Genomic DNA, 23,113 nt, shown 5'->3' with positions numbered 1-23,113 from the left:
TGTTCCAAGCAACACGAAAGTATAATCTGATCATGAGGATAGTGAGGACAAAACCCGTGATCATGACCATACCACAAATTCGTGTATCATGGTCTAAAACCATGCTGGCCGTCCAAGCATTACGTTTAAGTGAGGACAAACAAACGTATTTTATAGCATGTTCATGAGGGGAAGAATAAACACTCCGTGTGGTCCATGACCATACTATAAAACCTGAACATGATAAGCCTGGCCGAAGGCCATAAGGCATTATAGCTTGGCCGTATAAGGTATAACCTATAAGGTTGAGACTTCAAAAGTCTATAAGCTTGGGTACACCACAAGAATACATGTATGAAAGATAAGATACATCAGGCCATATAAAGTGAGCATAGATATTCCCGTCTAAAGATGATAAAGGGTCATAGTCCAGATATAGACCATCCTAAGACTTTATGGATAAACCACCACATACCTATGTGCCATCTAGGATGGAATATCTCATATAAGGATGAGATGAAAATCGGGAATATATGTTGGATAAGAGAACATGATCTTTCTCCCACGAATTCAATGAGACCATGAGCCAAACAAAGGTGATCATATTGTGGCCAAGGTACACGGATTACATACAAGATGAATCCGACTATCCAACATCATGGAGAAAGCTATAAGCTGGTAAATAGAAAGTGAAAGTGGAATGGTTTTAACCATCCAAGTCTTGGCAAAGATCCTCGGACCAGATATATATGTACTGGACGTCCATAAACAAAGAAAGAATGATAGCTAGACAGACCCGAAAGAATGACTAAGTCATACCAGCTTAGCACCACTATATAAATGTCCTAGTAGAGACATAATCAAGTTGCTGTAGAAGTCTATACAAGATAGACCAGTATGTTCCATATATAAGGAACCACGGATAGAAAGAGTTAAGGTGCTTATAATGATAGATCCGGGTTCATGAAAGAGAAACCATACTAGACAATGAGATAAGACCGGCCGGTCCTAAGGTACAGGTATCATACAATGTAGCCTTGCAAACTACAAAGTATTCAATGATCCTGATAATAATAAAATCTCAATCGATTGTATCATGTCTAGAACGCGAAAGAACGCGAGGGAACATAATATATAAGGTGTCGACACATACACACACTCATAAGTGATAAAGAGAAAGCACTTGAGCATAAGAGATATGCGAGGATCACTAACCCACGTAAGAGTACTCATCATAGAGAAATGAATGGGATGTGGAGTTATAGTAAAGAATGTATATGATGGGCGTATTGGCCAAATACATAAGATAAACGCCATCTAACCAGTGAACAGATGAGTCTTGTGAGGAAAAGAAAATCGTGAGCAGTAGAACATGAAAATACAGACAAGTGGTCGTACATGTTGCTACATGAAGCATTCAATGGAATGGCTAAATCACACAAGGATACTCACAGGGACTAAGGAACAAGAAAATAAATTCCTATGTGGTGAATGCTACTACCCAATATTGAAATTGATAAATATATGGGCATATAAGAAAGATGTAGTAGACAATTGATATCTCACTGGATATATATAAAGGTAATATAAGATACCTTGAAAGATGAGAAAGAAGTTCTCATAGAACAACATCGTTCTTGCGTTGTTCATGGACTGAAATGCAACTGCATGCGTGTATATACACACGAAATGATAAGAGTAAGTGATGCTTAGTAGAAAGTTCTAAAAGAACGTTTCAGATCAGTCCATATAGTAGTCAATATATTCCTTGTGTTTATACTTAAAGAAAGGATGATTAAGATGATTGATTCTTGGAAAGGCTATGAAGAGACTACGATGATCTATAGTAGAGATCATTAGCCGTATATGAATGTTGGGATCTATTATCCAACGTACCAAGAATAGATTGATCCAATGGTCTGAGAATCCATCAGATTCACGACCAAGGGAACCATACCGACTAGGATCATGTCCGACCTAGTTCGACCTTAATCATCATTGGTCCCGACCAATCCATCCCGTCCAGCTTGTTCCGACCAGTTCCTCTAGGTCTTAAATCCGACCTAAACCATCCAAGTGAGAGGAACGTCCTATTGACCAAAAAGTGGCTTAGTTTTGATTAAACTTCAAACTATAACACAATAGCCACTTCATGAACAGACCGTGGACATATACTAAAAGTTCATAAAGAGTTTTGGTCAAAGTATATGAATAAGATATATAGTGGACAAGAACATAATCCTGATGGATTATGGATGATGTCATGATCCGGACAGATCATGGACATACAAAGACATTCATGATCGAATTTATCTAAGAGAAATAAACCATATGATCCGAATGGACCATGAATATCATGAAAGCATTTTGTTGATGCAGGTTACCAGTCCGATCCACACAGTGCTAAGTCCCAAACCGGCTATGTTTTCACATATGGAGGCACGACCATTTCATGGAGATCAGTCAAGCAGACTATATCAGCCACATCATCCAATCACTCGGATATATTGGCGACCCATGAAGCAAGCAGAGAGTGTGTCTGGTTGAGACTCATGACACATCACATTTGGACAGCATGTGGGATCACAGATGGTAAAGACGAGCCGACCGTTCTTTACGAAGACAATGCAGCCTGCATAGCTCAGCTCAAAGATGGTTACATAAGGGTGACAAGACTAAGCATGTTCTCCCCAAGTTCTTCTTCATCCACGATCTTCAGAAAGAAGGAGAGGTCAAGGTACTCCAAGTCAGATCCAGCGAGAACTCAGCCGACCTCTTCACTAAGGCATTACCAACATGCACGCTCAGGAAGCTTATGCAGCAGATTGGTATGCGATCACTGAGAAGCCTTCAGTGATGTTCACTTCAGGGGAAGTAATGCGGCTGTACTCTTTTTCCTATCCATGGCTTCCCGTTTTTACCACAATGGGTTTTTGGGTTTACCATGGAAAGGTTTTAACGAAGCAGTATTCCAAACGCATTACAAACTCTAGACGGTTATGGCATTATAATCTCGGTTTTTAACGAGATAGCATCTTACACGCATAATGGACATCAAGGGGAAGTGTTATGAATATTTGTGATATCTATTATGGAATGTTCTAGATTTACTTGTTCCCTACTCCAAGTTACTTGTTCCCTACTCCAAGTTATTAAACTTTGTCTGCAAGTTATGTAATCCTATATAAGGAACTCATTATTCATGGAATAACAATCAATTCATTCATCTCTAAACCATACGGCTCTCTCTCTCTTTCTCCCTCTCTTTATTAGTTAAGAAGATGATTTTCTTCTTCTTCTCTCCAGGTCATCTTATTTACAAGAACAGAAGATAGAGCTATAAAAGATAAATCAGAAGAGGAGATGCATTTGTTTAATTTTAGTTTTTAATCATATCTCATCAAACAAAAACTAACAAAAATAAAAAATGAATTTCAAAATATTTTTTTTTTTTGATTATCAAACTCAGAAAAAAAAAACAACTAACGACAGCCATTTTAAAAGTCAATATGTAATCAAAATACCTTTTAAAAATCAGTCTGAAAATAAAGATTTAAATAGTCAAAAGGGCAAAACATAGATTCTTGTATGGAATTAATTAAAGAACGTAAAAAAATGTGATCGTACAAATTAAGAGTTTATTTTGAACTCTTAACTATATCTAAACTCTCTGAAAGCAGAAAGACCTGAAGACACTCAGATCCATAACAAGTTAATGGTAAGTGGTAAATATTGTAGCAAGTAGAATAGAATGGGGAGATTATATTTGTCGTGTTCTTGAATATCGCAAACAACAAAGGGAATTTTTCTTTAATAAAAACAAATTTGTTGAAACTACAGAATTCGAGTGATAATCTATCTTATTAAAATAGAAATACACATATGAAATAACCTAAAACTTACATTTTATTTATAATATCATGCCACTGAAGTAATTAATAAACATAATTTTGTTTTTTAATTTAATGCATAATTTCCTAAATTGATTCCACAATAAATTCATGATAGATCTTAAATTTAATGCACATCAATACTATAAACAAGTAAATAACATCTTTCCATAATTATATATATATATATATATATATATATATATATATTATACCATTAGTATAAAGAAAAAAATTAAAGTGAAAGCAAATATTTATACGAAAAAATATTTATATAGTCACGGATCAAGTTACAGAAATAAATGCGCAAAATTATTTCTTTAACAAATTTATTTAATAAAAATTATATTTCAAAATATATTTATATATTTATAAATTTGTTTTATTTGTTTTAAGAGATGCTAAGATTTTGAAATTGGAAAAGATTATGACTCACCCCTATATTATTTTAGTTAGGAAATTTAAAATTTATATCAGAATAATAAAATAAACATTTAATTTTTATTATAACTGTAAAGATTAATTGCCAATATACATTTATATTTAGATATTACAAATATAATTTAATATAAACAAAAGCTAAAATATAAAATAAATACCCGTCCGACCGGGTGAAGGTCTGATTCTTTTTAAAAAGTACCCACCTCTAGTTTTTAGAGGATTGGAAATTAAGGACGCTACTACTATCTATTATATCCTTATTTATCATTGTTTTAAACTTTTAATGTACAATTTACTCTCGATTATAACCATTAATGCAAAGAGTAGATAAAGTCGAAAAGTCACTATATTCTGCATAAAAATTTGGAAACAAAAGCTCTAAAACGTCACCAATAACAACAAAAACGAAGGGAGTAGAAAACATATCATTGTCTAATAGCTGCGTAATAACAGTGCTTAGATAATGGGAGAATATTTGGTCGCAGAAACAACTTCGAATTCGGCCTCAACGTTCAGAGCGTCTTCTTTGTCTAAGTAAGCCTTCCGAAGTTCATCTAAAGACAAAAACTCATCCCAACCCCAACCCAAGTTTTTTCCAATGTGCCAGGTGTTCACTGCAAGTAATAAATTTTCAGTATATATCTACTTAGAAGACTGTATCGGCTGTTGTTTAGTTAGTAAAAAAAGGAAAAGATAGAAGTACTTTGGTATGCCTGGTGATTGGATCCATGTGGATCTAGAACTCGTAAATTTGCTTGCACGAAAATCTTCTCATCTGCTTTTGGTGCATCACCATCAGCTAAATGCAGGAAAACTGATAACCATTTGTCATTTTCTCTAGAGTATCCCTTTGGATACAGCTTTAGAACCCTACACAACATTTAATGATTATGAACTTGACTATCATTCATACAAGATATATATTTATATACATATTTACCATTAAAACCATTAAATGTATGTACATACTCACCAGTTTCTTTCTCCCACTGAGAATTTCTTTGACGTGTATTCATGCTCTTTCAACTGAGAAAACTTCTTAACAGTCCAAGAGAACTTGGGGTTCTCGAGTTTGTCATTAAAAGAGAGAATCTCCCAGTTGGTAAGGGGTTTTGGAATAACGACATCAACACCAAACTCACATTGATCTCCTTCAAAGACATAACCCTTTTCAGGGTTATTGAATGAATCAAATGGAAGAACTTGCCGCAGCCCCCACTCTGTCTTAAGTGCATTGAACCTTTTTACTTCTACATCTGAATACATAAAAATATATTGATGACTGAAATATATGTGAATAAAACATATATAGACTGCAAGTAGCTTACCTTGAATAGTAAAGTATTTGTTTTCTTTCCTGTTGTAGACAAAGAAGATGAGTTCGGCAAACACCTCACGTTGTGGTGCTGACGTCAAGCTTTTTCTGTCTATTTCCACATACATCGAAATGAATCCTTTCCCATTGTCCTTTTCTTTCCCTTTTGGGTATACGATAAGTTTCCTGTTTTCATAGAATACAAAATTATTGTGTTGGTAAACAAATATTAGGTTTTAAATAAAACATTAGTATCAACGCTAGTTGAATAGATGATACATACCAGTTATATCCACCAGAGGAGAAAAGACGAGATTGGTATTTATCATCAGAGGATGTTGTGAACTTCTCAAGTTGTTTGAAGCTGTCAACCTTGAGGCAATAAGAAGAAGGTGGATGCTCTCTCCACTTCTTCACAACTGTAGATACTACTTCTGAGCTCTTACTCATTCTACTCAAACGGTCAAGTCCATAAGATAACAAAGATCAGAATGTTCAGTGTTCATATATACTCAGGTGTATATACGAGAAGTGAAAAGATGTTTTTAAAGCAAAGACGTTTCTTGTAAACAGTTAACATTGGAGGGAAGGCGTACTGGTCTCATAATGACTTCATTAGAGAAGGAAAAACGAAAGAGTCGTGCAATAGCAAACTTTTGATAATCAAATTTAAAGCTACATGAAAAAATCTTAACCAAGTCAAAGGGTTACATTATAGAAAAAGAGCAGACTTTTGATAATCAATACGAAGACCTGTAAGCCTTCCAAAAGCATCCAACTCCAATCTCAAAATCGGAAACCTTTTAATCAAAAGACTTCTGGCATACTTATATTAGATAATCTTACCTTTAGACAATGGAAATTGATGAATCTAGGATGACTGAGACGAGAAGGAGACGAGACTTGTTTAGGTGCCGGAACCTTTAGGTATTAGGATTAGAATTAGAGAAATATATATAACAGTATTATTTGTATCATATTGGGAATTAAAAGAATATGAATAACTAGATATTGACGACTACTATAGATAATCTTATAGTTTATTAGAGATATACTTTGTATTTAGATCTTAACATATCTTCAAGATAATGTATATCAAAAAAAAAAGAAGAAAAGAAGATATAATATCTCTACGACTCTATATATAAATATTCTCAATGGAGTAAGAACCGCTGATATGTGAATATCAGCACGAAGTTCTAACCCCTAATATGTGAATTCATTTCTGAGAAATGGCAAGGAGATACCAGGAACTTGAGAAATCGTCCATGCATCGGACGTCCCTTACCAGCAGAGACCAGCCACTGACTTTGAACAACTACTTTTCTCCTGCGTAACTGCAACATGGTTCTGTAAGAAGTTCAATCACAAACTATGCAATAGATAAGTCTGTAAGACAGAGCAAGTGAACATACACCTACCCGAAACGAAAGCTCCCACGCCAAAGGAGTATCCATTGTGGTCTGAAGTAAAATAAAGAATAACCATCAGACTATTATCATTATCGTCTTCAAATTTACCAGAACGTATGATGCATTTTATCTACTCGTTTTCTACTCGCGCGTTCGTTTCTTCACTAAGCTGTTTTAAATTGGAAAACTGTGATTGTACAGTTTATTTCAATTTATTAACCATCCCTAAACTCTCTGAAATCAGAAAAGACCTGAAGACACTCTGACTCAGATCAATACCAAGTTAATGGTAAGTGGTACATGTCGTAGCAATTTGTTAAGAGTTGCGGAGAACAGTTATACTTGTGGTGTTCCTGAAAAAAAAATAAAAACTGCAAAGGAAAGTTCACTTTTTTTTTATGATTAAAGAAGGAAAGTTTACTTTAATAGAACCAAATTTGTGGAAAATACAGAATTGGAGTGATAATTAAAAAAAATATGTTGAAGACATAGTAGCATTGTCTACTAGCAATATAGTAGTACTTAGATAATGGGAGAATATTTGGTCTCAGAAACAGCTTCAAATTCGATCTCAACGTTCAATGCGTCTTCCTTGTCCAAGTAAGACTTCCGAAGTTCAGTTAAAGACATAAACTTATACCAACCCCAACCCAAGGTTTTTTCACCGTGCCAATAGTTCACTGCAAGTAAACAAAACTCTCAGTATATATATAGCTTAGAGATTGTATCAAGTATCAACTGTGGTTTAGTTAGTAAACAAAAACATAATTAATGTTGTTGTGTTTTAGAACATACGTTTGCGTTCTAAGTGATTGGATCCAAGTGGGTCTAGAACTCGCAAATTTGCTTGCGCCAAAATCTTCTCATCTGCTTTTGGTTTATCACCATCAGCTAAATACAGAAAAAGGGATAGCCATTTGCCATCTGCTCCAATGTTACCCTTCGGATACAGCATAAGAATCCTGCAAAATAGTAATTATTATAAACTTGTTTACCATTTGTACAGACACAAACCCATATGCATGTGTATAAAGACATATACTTCTTTGTCCAAAACTACGTATATACTCACCATTTCCTTGCTCCCATCGAGAAAGTGTTTGAAGTGTATTTATCCTTTTCCAGCTGAGAAAAATTCTTAACTCTCCAAGAGAACTTGGGGTCCTTGAGCTTCTCGTTAAAGGAGAGGATTTCCCAATTGGTAAGGGGTGCAGGAACAATGACATCAACACCAAACTCACACTGATCTCCTTCAAAAACATAACCGTTTTTAGGGCTGTTGAATGAATCAAATGGAAGAACTTGCTGCAACCCCCACACCGTTTTAAGGGCGTTGAACCTCTTTACTTCTACATCTGAGCATAGAAAATATGTTAATGATTGAAACATATAAATATAATATATTTATATATATAGAGAGAGAGAGAGAGCATGAGAAGTAGCTTACCTTGAATAGTAAGGTACTTGTTTTCTTTCTTGTTGTAGACAAAGAAAATGAGTTCCGCAAACACCTCACGTTGCGGTGCTGATATCAAGCTTTCGCTGTCTATTTCCACGTACATCGAAATGAAATCTTTCCCATTGTCCTTTTCGTTCCCTTTTGGGTATACGATCAGTTTCCTGTTTTTGTAGAAAACATATTAAGTAAATATTAAGTTTTAAAAAACAACAACCCATGTATTGGAAAGTATAAGGCTCGTTAGTCAAAAACACTTAATGAGTACATGATCCGTACCAGTTATATCCACCAGAAGAGAAAAGACGAGATTGGTATTTATCATCAGAGGATGCTGTTGTGAACTTCACAAGTTGTTTGAAGTTGTCAACCTTGAGGGAATACGAAGAAGGAGGATGCCCTCTCCACTTCCTCACAATTGTAGATACTACTGAGCTTGAACCCATTCTTGTTGGAATTGTGATTAAAGAAAAAGAAACGTCGAATTTGCCTTCAGAAGAAGAGAGAAAATATGATTTCTGAAAGCTATTATTATTAATAATCGAATGTGTGTTTATTTTCTTATGAGCGAGCATACATATATATAGCAAAAATCTTATCAAAATAAATGGTAAACTTCTTATTATAAAAATGTCAAATTGCTTATTTCCTATTTTTATCTAGTAAGGTGATTTCCTTTTTACTACTAATAGTAATACAATTGCTAACTTATTTATTTTTAGCATAATAATAATTTATTTTATTCTATCTCCATGTGCAAAGGCACATGTCTTCTTAATCCTCACGTGAATTCTTCTTAACTAGTTTTCTCCGATGAAATCAAAGCTGATGGTGAGATCCCAACAACTTCACTCTCCATTTCAATCCCAAAATTCATAATCTTCTTCCTCAATGTTCCTTCTTCATTCTCAATCAAACGAGACAAGCTTATTCCAACAATTCTACCCAAACCACTCGCAAGTTTATGAAATAAAACAAACTTCAGAATGTTCAATGTTGTTATATACAGCTATAGTGACTTTATTTAGAAAAGGAAGAGTCAATAATACTCGTGAATCGAAGCTTTGATACTGCTAGGCACTAGCTTCTAGATACTAAGCATGCGCCATTCATTTTTGACTTTAAATACCACCTCATCTTTGAAGTGAAAATTTGATTGGAGTGTAGAAGATTAGTATCCACATTAACAAATTTTTTTTTGAAACTCACATTAACAAAATTCACAAAATTCGAATGAAGACGATCTCAATCTTTTATGTTTAACGATTCTCCTTTTTTTATTTCCACTTCACAAGAACACAAAAGAGAAGCAATAAAAGACAAAAACAACGATGCTTTAGTACTGCGGCTATATAAGCGTTTTGGAGAAAACAAAATGACCAAAGTTCATCACTGCAGTAAGTAACCTAAGTTGTACAAATTCTAACTCCTAACTCCTAACTGACAAGTTAAAGTTAATCAAGTAGTCAAGAGTTTGCTACACTCTCTACCAAAAGAAAAAACTGTCCATGATTGTTCACCGGTTGAATCTGATTCAGTACTACCCAATTAGTCAATCATAACTTGCATCAAGAAGCAGCTTCATTCTATCAGCATGCTCAATTAACCGATCAGTGAATCCTGGAGAACAAGCAAGCCCAGCCATTACTTCCCTAGTTGTTTTTTGTGTCAATTACTCATACTCTTCCTTTGACAACTTCTTCCGTTTCGGTGTAGTGTGGTGTGTAGAATAGTAATCCTGCCTTTCAATAGGTTTTCTCCAGCCAACTGAAGACGGTGACATCACATGCTGATGTTTCACACCTGTGGTTATGACCCAAAAGATATCAATTATAAGAACAGAGACTTTCCATTAAAACCAACAATATAAAAGCATATAATCCTAGCACTGTTTCCACAGTTCACCTCCATGCATCTGGCGTCCCTTACCAGCCACTGACTTTGAACCACCAAGCTTATTTATTCTTAACTAGGATAGATTTCTCGAAAACCAAAAGAACAATTGTACTCGTTCGTTTTCTGTTAACCAGATAACCATTGTAGTAAGAAACAAAAAGGACCAAGTAGCAGTTGTTCTGCTTATGCTACACAGCTTAAAAAGGATTCCACTATAACGAGAGCAACAATCTCACAAGCTTTCTATGACTGATGAGCTAACAAGACGGTCTCTCTCTCTATATCTCACTCAACACCCTATCTACTCGTTTTCTACTCGGGCGTTCGTTTCTTCATTAGGCTGCTCTAAATTGCAAAACTGTGATTGTACAAAGTTTCTTTCAAATTATTAACTATCCCTAAACTCTCTGAAATCAGAAAAGACCCAATCCCACTCTTGACTCAGATCAATACCAAGTTAATGGTAAGTGGTACATGTCGTAGCAAGTTGTTAAGAGTTGCGGAGAACAGTTTTTTTTAGATTACAGTTGTGGACCTGTGGTGTTCCTGAATAATAAAAATTGCAAAGGGAAGTTTTCCTTTACAGAACCAAATTTCTGGAAAATACAGAATTCGAGTAATAATTAAAGGAAAAAAGTCGGAAGACATAGCATTGTCTAATAGCAAAATAGTAGTTCTCAGATAATGGGAGAATATTTGGTGGAAGAAACAGCTTCAAATTCAATCTCAACGTTCAATGCGTCTTCCTTGTCCAAGTAAGACTTCCGAACTTCAGCTAAAGATAAAAGCTTATTCCAACCCCAACCCAAGTTTTCATCATTGTGCCATTTGTTTACTGCAAGTGCAAGTAAATAAAATTATCAGTATATATATATATATCTAGCTAACTGTATCAACTGTGGTTTAGTTAGTATGCGAACAGAAATACATAATTAATGTAATCGTGTGTTTAGAAGATACTTTTGGCTTCGAAGTGATTGGATCCAAGTGGGTTTAGAACTAGCAAATTTGCTTGCGCCAAAATCTTCTCATCCACTTTCAATGTTTCACTATCAGCTAAAACCAGAAAAAGGGATAGCCATTTGCCATCTACTCTAGAGTCACCCTTCGGATACAGCCACAGAACCCTACAAATAGTAATTATTATAAACTTGTCTACAATTCATACAGATACAAACCCATATGCAAGTGAGTAAAGACATCTACTTGTTTGTCCAATACTATATATATACACTCACCATTTCCTTTCTCCCATTGCGAAAGTGTTTGATATGTATTTATCCTCTTTCAGCTGAGAAAATTTCTTAACAGACCAAGAGAACTTGGGGTCCTGTAGTTTCTCATTAAAAGAGAGGATTTCCCATTTGGTAAGGGGTGAAGGAACAGTGACCTCAACACCAAACTCACATTGATCTCCCTCAAAGACGTAACCATTTTCAGGTTTACTGAAAGCATCATAAGGAAGAACTTGCTGCAACCCCCACACTGTCTTAAGTGCATTGAACCGTTTAGCTTCTGCATCTGAGTACATAAAATATATCGATGACTGAAATATATGTGAATATATATAGAGAAAGAGAATGAGAGTTAACCTTGAATAGTAAAGTATTTGTTTTCTTTCTTGTTGTAGACAAAGAAGATGAGTTCGGCAAACACCTCACGTTGAGGTGCTGATGTCAAGCTTTTGCTCTCTATTTCCACATACATCGAAATGAATCCTTTCCCATTGTCCTTTTTGTTCCCTTGTGGGTATACGATAAGTCTCCTGTTTTGTTAGAGAACATTTTGTCTTAGTATCTATCTTATTAAAACAGAAACATTCTGTTGGACCTAACATTTATTTTGTAAGTTTTTAAATTAAATACACCTTTATACTTTATAGTTAAACCTACACTAAATCACTAATGTTCCTTTCTTTATACTACTATCCATGTTTCCAAACAATATACTTATTTCTTTATACTACTATCAATGTTTCCAAACAATATATTTTTATACTACTATCAATGTTTCCAAACAATACAATAATTAATCTTAGTTATTTTATATATATCATTTTCTCTTTAAAATTTTGTAGAAACGTTATAATTTCATAAATTGCAAAATAATGAACTTTAAAATTTGGATTATAAGATTACCAATTATGAAACTATTACAATTTAAATCCAATTAGATTACATATCGGTCATCCATCAGTTCAATCGGTTAGTCTCGGGTTTTAGTGATTTTTTTAATATGTATATTTTAAAAACCTAAATTGAATTGTCAGATCTCCGGATTAACCGGTATAATCACAATCGGGTTGAATTTAAAAACACTGATTTAAATGCAAAAATATTTTAAATACACACTCTTTAAAAATTACCAAAATATTTGTTAAGTTATTAGTGAAATTTTTCATCGTAAAATATTCCGCGCTTCCAAAGCGCGGGTCAAAATCTAGTATAAAGATTAAGATTAAAACAATGTATTGGAAAGTAAAGGGCTTGTTACTCTCAACGCTAAATGAAAAGATGATCATTACCAGTTATATCCACCCGAGGAAAAAAGACGAGACCGGTATTTATCATCAGAGCAGGTTGTTGACTTCTCAAGTTGTTTGAAGTTGTCAACCTTGAGGGAGTAAGAAGAAGGTGGATGCTCTCTCCACTTCTTTACAATTGTAGATATTACTTCTGAGCTTGAACCCATTCTAGTTAAAGACGACGTGCAAATCTAAAATATAACCAAGATTTGAGTGTTCAAAGTTCTTATATATAAATAAAAAGAAAACTACGTTTTTAAAGCAGAGACGTTTCTTGGAAACTGTAACAATAACATGCATGGGACTATGGGTATGGAAGGCCAAGCGGTCTCATAATTACTTTATTAGAAAACGAAGAGTCGTGACTCATGAATCCAGGCGTTGCTACTGCTAGGCACTAGCGTCTAGTTACGAAGCATGTAGCCCTGTTCTTTATGCGAACGCCCAAAACCAGCGGCAGTGGCCACAAATCACGGCAAAACACAGCAAAACTCAACACTGATAAAACAACGCTAGCCTGTTTTTCTTAACACAGCGGCTGGTTGCGAGGAATAGAAAGACGCTGAATATTCCAGCGGCGACGGCTATTCGTATTTTGTACTTCGGGCAATTCACTAGCGGCCATTTTTATTTTCCGTGGCGTTAAATTTATTTCGGTAGCAGTGTAATTTCTTTGTCGCTGCCGCCGGTTTCAGCGTTCGATTTTAATTAATAACAGCATCTCCTATCAATAATTGCAAGAAGAAAATAATTAAATCATCTTCCTCCACTTAAAAAAAAAAACAGGAAAATACTTGGTATAGCTAATAGCTATATCTTTTGACAAATATGTATTATATTTAAGGAAGACATATGCATAAGAAAAGTCGTTTTTCTTTTTTTTTTGAAACAATAAGAAAAGGGAAAAAAACAATAAGAAAAGTCAGTTCTCCTACCAGGAAAGTATGAGTTCTCTTCTTGATTAATACGGTCAAATTAATAGATAATAATGAAATATAGCTAACTACGATTATACTTATACCAAATGAGTTTGTTATAACTTTACGTTCCAATTCGTATTAGCTGATTTAACAATGGGGATGGGAGATTTGCATGTTAGGTTTATATGGATATATATTTGGATGGTTTAGACACCGAATGATCCATCTATATTTGCGTGTTGTCGAATAATATTATGTTTTCCTCCAAAGTTTTATTAACATTAATTCAAAAGGAAACTTGGAAGTTAACAACATAATATTCGACAATTAACATATCGTGATCTTGAATAGAAAAAACAATCAGAAAAATGTTTGATATATATATATCAATGAGTATGAGGCACACATCATACAAAAATATTTACATTAAGAACATTTCAATAAACTGTAAGCTAACTATTGAAGAAATTACAAAATTCAGTGTTGGACAAGTGCCACACTAAGTCCTCATATATATCGATGTGATTCTAATCTTTTGCTTTCAAATGTTTCTGTGACAGGTTCACACACTGTCATCACCAAATCGGTTATCTCACTTATCATTTCTAGTTTATGCAATTTCAATTCAATAAAGAGGTTTGTCTCTATCTACTTTTATTTTTATCTTGCCAGCTAACGAATCTTGTGACCGTTCAGCAACATCTTTATGTACTACCTCAGTGTCTTTGCAGAAAAGTAATCAAAACAATATTCAGCATCTTATCACTAAACTCTCTCTCTCTTACGCTCCTTGAGCTAAGTTCATATCATCAACAAATCTAGCTTCTTCGAGGTGATTTCTCTTACTTATATCATTTCCTAGACTTGATTTATCCATTCTTAGGTTCTCAGTGAACACTAGTTTGGTAGTTACTCTGTTCTAACGTTCACTGTTACATTGGTATCAGAAGTCACATATTCTGGGATCTGCAATCATGGTGGAAACTAGACTCCAAGAGCGTTCGCTGACGGAACAGGTCGACGAGATCCGGTCCTTACACGACCTCCTCACCGCCGAACTCAAAGCTCGCGCTGATTCACTTGACTCACGTTTCGACAGACTCGAAGCCATGATGTTCAACAACGCATCCCAGCTTCAAGCCGCCGGAAAAGCCCCCCTTGACCCTGGACCATCTTAACCACACACCCCCACAAACTGTGAAAAGTTCTTTGACATTGATGGCACCGCCCCAGAGTTAAAAGTCCGTTTGGCGTCGATGCACCTCACCGGCAAAGCCACCCAATGGCATCACAACTACATGAGTACCCGCTTCGGTATTTTTCCTTCTTGGACTGAGTATGTAGTCGCCATTTCTGGCCGCTTCTGCGAGCTTTACGACGATCCCCTCGCTGAACTCGTTGAGCTCAAACAAGGAATTGATTATGTGGTTGACTTCCTTGACAAGTTTGAGACTGCTAGGATGTGCCTTGTTCTCCCCGAACCTCATGCTCTCAGCATCTTCTTAGCAATCTTATATCAACATCTCTCGCTACACACGAGGCAGTTTGAGGTCACCTCTGTCTCAGGAGATGGGACGATAACTATGCTCCACGAATCTTCCCTCCTCCACACCTCTAAACCATCAAAGACTCCCTTCAATCCTACCTGTAAACAAACCCAATACACTTACCCTAAACTATCCTCTGCCCCTCCCCTCCTCCCCACACCAACCCTAACCAGTAAACCACAAAAAGGAACCAACTTTACCAACACATCTGAGAAACAACCCCAAAAACTCTTACCAGGAGATGCAGGACCGCAGAGCCAAGGGTTTGTGTATGTTTTGCGATGAGATCTACACCCCTGGCCACAGTCTCAAACACAAAAAGTCACAAATATTCATCATGGAATGCGATGAGGATGATGAGTCGTCTTCTGATTCAGACAAAGAGCAACCAACCGAAGTTGCAGCTTCTCCTAACGATGAGGCTCCAACTAACCCTGTCATCTCAGTCAATACCCTCACCGGGTCTTCAACGTTCAACTGTATGAGAGTGATCGGTCACTACGGGAAACGAAAACTCTACATCTTGATCGATAATGGAAGCACTCATAACTTCCTCGATCTCAATGTTGCTAATGAGTTGGGTTGCTTGCTGGAGAAGACAAAGCCAATGGATGTTACAGCTGCAAGTGGTTGCACGATACTCACCAAGTACAAGCGCAACAACTTCTCCTGGAAGGTTCAAGGCTACTCATACACCTCAGAAATACGTAGACTCCGTCTTGACTGTTGTGACCTGGTCCTCGACGTGTAGTGGTTGTCCACCTTAGGCCCCATCTTATGGGATTTCCTTAACCCAAGAATGGAGTTCACGTTGAATGAACAGAAGAATGTGTTACGCGGTGTCACAAAGAACGGTTGCAAAGTCATTAAAGGCAGCACTTTCAACAAGCTAATGCTCCAACAACCTCAGATCACTGTCCTACAAGTACGAGAAATTGCTGATGAGTCTTCTCTGAGCCTCAACCCAAGTTCACTGATCTCTCATCTCTCTGCTACTCACAGTGATATGTCTATTGATCCTGCTTTGCAACAGCTACTGGACGTCTTCTGAACACTGTTTGACGAACCAATGGACCTTCCTCCGTTCAGAGACGCTTTTTACCATCGCATCCCATTGGAATCCGGTGCTAATCCTGTCAACTTGAGACCATATCGTTATCTCTCTGCAGAAAGATGTGATAGACGAGATGGTCCGCGAGATGATCACTAAAGGTGTCATACAATGCAACACAAGTCCTTATGCCTCTCATGTCGTTATGGTGAAGAAAAAAGACGGAACTTGGAGACTATGCGTATATTTCAGAGGGTTGAACAAGTAAACTATCAAAGATAAGTACCCTATCCCGTTTATGGAGGATCTCTTAGACGAATTGGGCAATGCTCGTTTCTCATAACTTCCTCGATCTCAATGTTGCTAATGAGTTGGGTTGCTTGCTGGAGAAGACAAAGCCAATGGATGTATAGCATCATCGCCAAACCTCTAACTTCGCTGCTAAAGAAATAGAGATTATGTTGGGGTCAACTTGCAGCTGACGCTTTCAAGGAACTCAAAACTGCTCTGTCTACAGCTCCTGTCCTGGCGTTACCCGACTTCTCTAAAACATTTGTTGTGGAAACTGACGCATCCAACACGGGTATTGGTGCAGTTTTGATGCATGATGGTCATTGCATCTGTTATATAAGCAGAGCTCTTGGTCCTCGCCATCAAGATCTCTCTGTCTACGAAAAGGAGTTGCTTGATGTAGTGCATGATGTGCAAACGTGGAGTGCCTACTTAGCCCACAAGCCTTTTATCATCAAGACCGATCAGAAGAGTCTAAAATGCTTGATGGAACAAAAGATAACCACCCCTTTCCAGCATATGTGGTTGTCTAAACTAATGGGTTACACGTTTGAGATCCAATATAAACATGGGAAAGAAAATGCAGTTGCTGATGTGTTATTTAGAGTGTCGAGTTCTCAACTTCTCCACATCGCATTGTCTCAATCTCATCATGGGTTTTTCGACTCGATCAAACTCCTTTGGGAAACTGATCCAAACCTCAGGAAGATCATCTCTGAGCTACGTGAGAGTAAAACATCTCACCCTCTGTTCACTTTTACTAATGATGAGCTACGACGAAAGGGAAAGCTAGTGGTAGGCAACAATGAGGACATTAAACTCCACATCTTGCGCTGGCTCCACGATTTTGCAGTAGGAGGCGACTCTGGTCGGGACGCTACTCTGCAACAAGTCTTTGTTCTACTAGTCTCGTATGAATGTTGAGATACGTGCTTACGTTCACAATTTCTCAGTTTAGCAGAAGAACAAGAACGATATATCAGCTAAACTCGGCCTACTGCAAATGCTACCTGTTCCTAATGGCGTGTGGGAATCCATCAGTTTGGACTTCATCGAAGGGCTCCCTCCCTCAAGCGGTAAACATTGCATCCTGGTTGTGATTGATCGGTTTAGCAAGAATGCACACTTAAACGCCTTGTCTCACCCTTACACGGCACTTGAAGTTGCTCAAGCATTCTTAGATCACGTCTTCAAACTGCAAGGCTTTCCGAAAGATATAATTAGTGATCGTGACCCAACATTTCTCAGCGAGGTGTGGAGAGAATTGTTCCGAGTGCAAGGTGTTGATCTGAGGCATTCAACTGCCCACCATCCTCAAACGGACCGGCAGACAGAAGCCACCAACAAGACACTCGAAACCTACTTGAGATGCATGATTGCAGATACACCACACTCTTGGAGCAAGTGGTTGCCTTTAGCTGAGTGGTGGTATAACACCACCTATCACTCCGCAATCAAGTGCACTCCATATGACGTGATTTATGGTCAACCTCCCCCAACCCACCTCCCTTACCTTCCCGGAGAGAGCTCCTCTGCCGTGATAGATCGCAGTATGCAGAAGCATGAAGAGATCATTGACATGCTGAAATTCCACCTGCTCGAGTACAAAACCGAATGAAGCAGTCAGCTGACTCTCATCGTTCTCACAGAGAATTCAAAGTGGGTGACCATGTCTACCTCAAACTACAACCGTACCGCCAAAACACTCTGAAGAGCAGAAACATTCCACATAAGCTCTCCCCCCCCGATTCTATGGCCCTTTCAGCGTCTTAGAGAAAGTGCGATCAGTTGCTTACAAGCTTGATCTCCTCGCTGCTGCAGCTATACATGATACTTTCCATGTAAGTCAGCTCAAGTTGTGTCCTAACCCGCCTATTGGTGCTCCTTCTCTCCCCCAACACTGTCAGGATTTGGGTACTACGAAAGAACCTGAGTGTATTTTGGAGAAAAAGATGGTCAAGCACCGTAATGCAGCAGCTACCAAGGTACTTGTGCAGTGGAAAGGCTTCCCCCCTGATCAAGCAACTTGGGAGTTTTACCAGGATTTCATCGCTAAGCATCCAGACTTTGATCCTTGAGGATAAGGAACCTCTGAAACAGGGAGTAGTGTGACAGGTTCACACACTGTCATCACCAAACCGGTTATCTCACTTATCATTTCTAGTTTATGCAATTTCAGTTCAATAAAGGGGTTTGTCCCTATCTACTTTTGTCTTTATCTTGCCAGCTAACGAGTCTTGTAACCGTTCAGCACCGTCTTTATGTACTACTTCATTGCTTTTGTAGAAAAGTAATCAAAACAATATTCAGCATCTTATCACCAAACTCTCTCTCTTACGCTCTTTGAGTGAAGTTCATATCATCAACAAATCTAGCTTTTTTGAGGTGATCTCTCTTATTTAGATCATTTCCTAGACTTGATTTATCTATTCTTAGGTTCTAGGTGAACACTAGTTTGGTAGTTACTCGGTTGTAACGTTCATTGTTACAGTTTCTGAACACTGGCGTAAATATGATGTAAAAGCCCTTTTATACCGTGGACTTTGACGAGCGTATATTCGCCTACGACGTAAACTGTTTGTTTATGAAAAATACAGAAAATTGCACAAAAAAGTCAATTCTGCTAGAAGAAAAGTATGACTTCGCTTCGTCACTGATACGGTCAAAAAGAAAATGAGATTAGCTCTGTGATTACATCGCACATGTTCCGACCCTGGACTTTTTTTAACTATAAAAATAATTAAATACACATGTCTAAACTAAAAATAACTAACTTTAAGAAAATATAAATATATGAAAAAGCAGTAACGTCGCTTTTTAAATAAGATTTACGATCTACAATCGTTATGCAGTCGAATAATTATGTGCTTGGCGCAATCTATATTAGTTAAAACTATAATTCATTAAATCTATAAAATATTTAATTCTTCCACCAAGAACATTATACATTCAAAAAGGAAGGGGATTTCAGATTTCCAAGAAGTTAAGAATTGTGATAACTACAAAATTTGGTCACTACCACTTACACTAACAGGCCATATAGAGATCCATTGCTTACTTGATATGGCTACTATCTAGCTTTACTGTTGACAAGTCTGTGGTTCGAATAATATTATCAATAGTTTAATTTTTTTTTTTTGTAATAATAATTAATGTTTGTATAATTTTAGTACTTCAAAAAATCAAATAAATGATTTATATATATTTATAAAATTAGATTATTTTAAAAAAAAGAAAATTAAGGAGTAGGTGTTTTTTTTTAAAGATTTTGCTATATGATAGATAAATAAATTAAAAAGTATATTTACAATGGATTTGCAATCTTGAAAGTATGAAAGACTGGAGATGCTTCTATATCATAGTGCCATGTGATAAGAAACACATGTGTGTCCATGATCCATCAGTAATATGATATCCAAGGCTTAGGCTGCATATAGGAAATCTACACGCATGACCTCTGTTTCTTTTATCATAGCAGACTCTCCTGAGACTGAGTTGGCTCTTACACTCACCAATATTATTTTTCTAATTTTAGTGATAAATAAAATTGTATTAATCTATTTGTTCATACCATGTAACTATTCTATTAACTTTCACCCACACACACAAAAAAAACAAAGTGGGTGAAAATAAGGTTAAATACACATGTATAAATAAAAACTTTTTAACTTATGCTCAGTACAGATATAGGAAACAAAGTGGCGTAAGTATATTGAAAGTAAGGTTTACTTTACACTTTACAATCGTTATGCGATTATTGCAGTCATAAAGTGAATGATGATAACTATATTTAACCTTGAACGACAAAAAAAAAAAACTTCTGCTATAATTTGGATTACTTAGTAGAAGATCTTGTAAACGTTATGACTTTGTTGTTAACAACTGCAGTGTGATTCTTAGGTAAGTGGCCAACAAGAGATAACACTTTACTCTTCCAATACGGCGGCTGTTTTTCTTGTGTTGTCATCTCAGCTGTTGAGATTATCTGCAGGGCTATAATGGAGAAATGTGGAGATAAAGATGATTGTATCTCTACTACCGAGGCAGGTGAAATTGCAGCTAAGCTTGGTAAGGGCCAAAAAAGTACCCTGCCACTGCCTGGTCAAGTGGATTTAATCAACGCAGGCCCTCTATGCCAGGTATGCATATATATATATATGCATGTAAGATTGTCGGTGGAATAAGTGAAAAGCTCTTAAATCTTTGCAATTTGGCAAGGATTTTCTGGTATGAACAAAAGCTCTAGGAGTAAAGCTCAGTGTGAAATGACATTAGCATTCTTGTCCTTTGCTGATTTTTTTCCGGCCAAAGTATTTTCTTCTGGATCTGGAGAACGCGAGGACGTTTGTGTCATTTAATAAACGTTTCTTAGGTGAAGGCTCCCTTTATAAAGGGAAAATCGCATTTTTAACCTTCAAGGTGACACCTTCTACCACTTTAAACCTTCAACTTTTTTTCACTAGCACTTCAATACCTCAAGTCTCAAAATCTATCGTATTAAAGCCTGAAGTCATTTCCCGTGCTTGAGCCTCCAACCAATTTGACGGTACTGTTCACGGCGTCATCCTCAATAAACGTGTGTCGTTTTTTCAAAAAAAAAACATCATACCTCATTTCTTCCTTTCAAACTCGATTTGGGGATCTAGGATTCACTCAAAATCGAAAACAAAAGAAGAAAGCTCCAGACTTGGCGACGAGGAAGAGATTCAAACACAGTAAGTCGTCTCTGTTGCATATGTTTCTGGGTTTTGTGTTTCACTTCGTAAATTATGTATTTCATAACGAGAATTGTATGGGTTAGAATTGGTGTCATTTGGGTTCAATATAAGCGTGCATAGCTACCAAGTTGTGTAGAATCTCCTTCAAATGTTTTTGATAGATTACTCACAGTGTTGTATATGTGTAGATGGCTCAGAGTTCAAGTTCCTCTATCACTGAGTACAAAAACGAGAATGGTGTGGTTTGTAATTGTAACCATGCAGCAAACATTGTCCAGGCTTGGACTGATGACAACCCTGGGAGGAGGTTCTATTGCTGCCCAGAGAGAGTTGAAAATGGATATGGTAAGTGTAACTTCTTTCGATGGTTTGATGTTGAGAAGCCACATGGGTGGCAGCATGATGCATTGGTTGGTGCTAGAGATGTTATGCGCCAACAGAAAGAGGAGATTAAGAGTCTGAGGAAGAAGATAAGAGCACTTATGCAAGAGAGTGAACACATGGGACATAATCCAACCAATCTGAAGCAAGAATCTGAAGCATGTGACACATGTGAAGCGCTCAAAAGGGAGGTGATGATTCTAAACGAGAGGAGTAGAGTGTATCGGAATGTTCTCATAACTTCATCAGTTGGATTCACTGTTGCTCTTGGTGTTTTCATTGGGGTGTTGAAGTGGTAAGCTATTTGATGATGATGGCTGTTTATGCTTTGAGAATGTTATGACTATGTAAGCTATTTGATGATGATGACTGTTTATGCTTTGAGAATGTTATGACTATGATGATGTATACTATGACTATTTATGTTATTTTATGTTAAGACTAAGATTTCATGCTTCAATATAATCGTTTAAGGAAACAAAAAAACAACATAAACTCTAGAAACCGAAACAACAAAACTTCATTAAGTCATGGAAACAAGACATAAACTCCAAAGTCAATGAGACAACAAAAGACAAACTCCAACAAGACATAAACTCCAAAGTCATTGAGACAACAAAAGACAAACTCCAACAAGACATAAACTCCAAAGTCATTGAGACAACAAAAGACAAACTCCAACAAGACATAAACTCCAAAGTCATTGAGACAACAAAAGACAAATTCCAAAAAACCATACAGCTGGTGGAGACACAACAAAAGACAAATTCCAATCACTCTTGTGAAGGAGGAGGTTGTGGGTTTAGATTGGACCTATCATAAACTCGATCACCAAACACTTCAAAAGGTCGATTTGTGAATGGACTCCATAATGTCCCAACACCATGAGGAATACTAGCTGTCTTCCTTATTTTCAAAGGGCGTCCTCTTGGAGCTTTCTTGACATGAGGCTTTGGATCAGAGGATGAAACTGATGGTTGTGGAGCAGTAGAGTGAGCAGGTATCTGAGAGGATGATTCAGCGGCTTGAACAGACTGAGAGCTTGAAGCTAAAGGCTGAGAGGAGCTTGTTTTCCTTCTTCTTGTTGAAGGAGGCTTGGGTTTATCCTGAATCAATAGTAACATAAGTTTAACATAGAGGCAATGTGTATAAATTAAGAGTATACGAGGCACTTACAACCACATGATGTATACGAGGGCGTCCACGTTTGTTCTTTGGACCCTCATAAATCACTTGCTCATTTTTGCAGCCACTTTTCATGTGACCAGTCTGAAGGCATCAGCTACATGTGG

General features: G+C 36.8%; 4 protein-coding genes across 4 annotated transcripts; 1 reads left to right on the top strand and 3 right to left on the bottom strand.

The window, feature by feature from the left end:
- Positions 1-4,638: 4,638 nt before the first annotated feature.
- On the bottom strand, positions 4,639-6,567 carry LOC108831740 (ubiquitin C-terminal hydrolase 12). The gene is made up of 6 exons (XM_018605261.2): positions 6,472-6,567; positions 5,909-6,076; positions 5,639-5,811; positions 5,284-5,566; positions 5,014-5,180; positions 4,639-4,924 (listed from the first exon to the last, which is right to left on the bottom strand). Exons 2-6 carry the CDS (start codon positions 6,073-6,075, stop codon positions 4,767-4,769), a joined length of 948 nt encoding a protein of 315 aa, XP_018460763.1. The 5' UTR covers position 6,076; positions 6,472-6,567; the 3' UTR covers positions 4,639-4,766.
- Positions 6,568-7,532: 965 nt separating this feature from the next.
- Positions 7,533-9,026, bottom strand: LOC108831741 (uncharacterized). The gene is made up of 5 exons (XM_056995826.1): positions 8,773-9,026; positions 8,485-8,657; positions 8,110-8,392; positions 7,833-7,999; positions 7,533-7,717 (listed from the first exon to the last, which is right to left on the bottom strand). Exons 1-5 carry the CDS (start codon positions 8,937-8,939, stop codon positions 7,560-7,562), a joined length of 948 nt encoding a protein of 315 aa, XP_056851806.1. The 5' UTR covers positions 8,940-9,026; the 3' UTR covers positions 7,533-7,559.
- A 1,876-nt stretch (positions 9,027-10,902) lies between these two features.
- Positions 10,903-13,080, bottom strand: LOC108831736 (uncharacterized). Its single transcript, XM_057004016.1, has 5 exons — positions 12,914-13,080; positions 11,982-12,154; positions 11,628-11,910; positions 11,350-11,516; positions 10,903-11,224 (listed from the first exon to the last, which is right to left on the bottom strand). The coding sequence occupies exons 1-5, from the start codon at positions 13,078-13,080 to the stop codon at positions 11,067-11,069; spliced, it is 948 nt and encodes a 315-aa protein (XP_056859996.1). The 3' UTR covers positions 10,903-11,066.
- Positions 13,081-20,866: 7,786 nt separating this feature from the next.
- On the top strand, positions 20,867-22,807 carry LOC108832519 (uncharacterized). The gene has a single exon (XM_056997929.1). The coding sequence runs from the start codon at positions 21,629-21,631 to the stop codon at positions 22,118-22,120; it is 492 nt and encodes a 163-aa protein (XP_056853909.1). The 5' UTR covers positions 20,867-21,628; the 3' UTR covers positions 22,121-22,807.
- The last annotated feature ends 306 nt before the right edge of the window (positions 22,808-23,113 follow it).

The sequence above is a fragment of the Raphanus sativus genome, chromosome 2, assembly GCF_000801105.2.
Source record: "Raphanus sativus cultivar WK10039 chromosome 2, ASM80110v3, whole genome shotgun sequence".
Taxonomy (NCBI): domain Eukaryota; kingdom Viridiplantae; phylum Streptophyta; class Magnoliopsida; order Brassicales; family Brassicaceae; genus Raphanus; species Raphanus sativus.
This window is presented reverse-complemented; position numbering and strand designations above follow the sequence as displayed.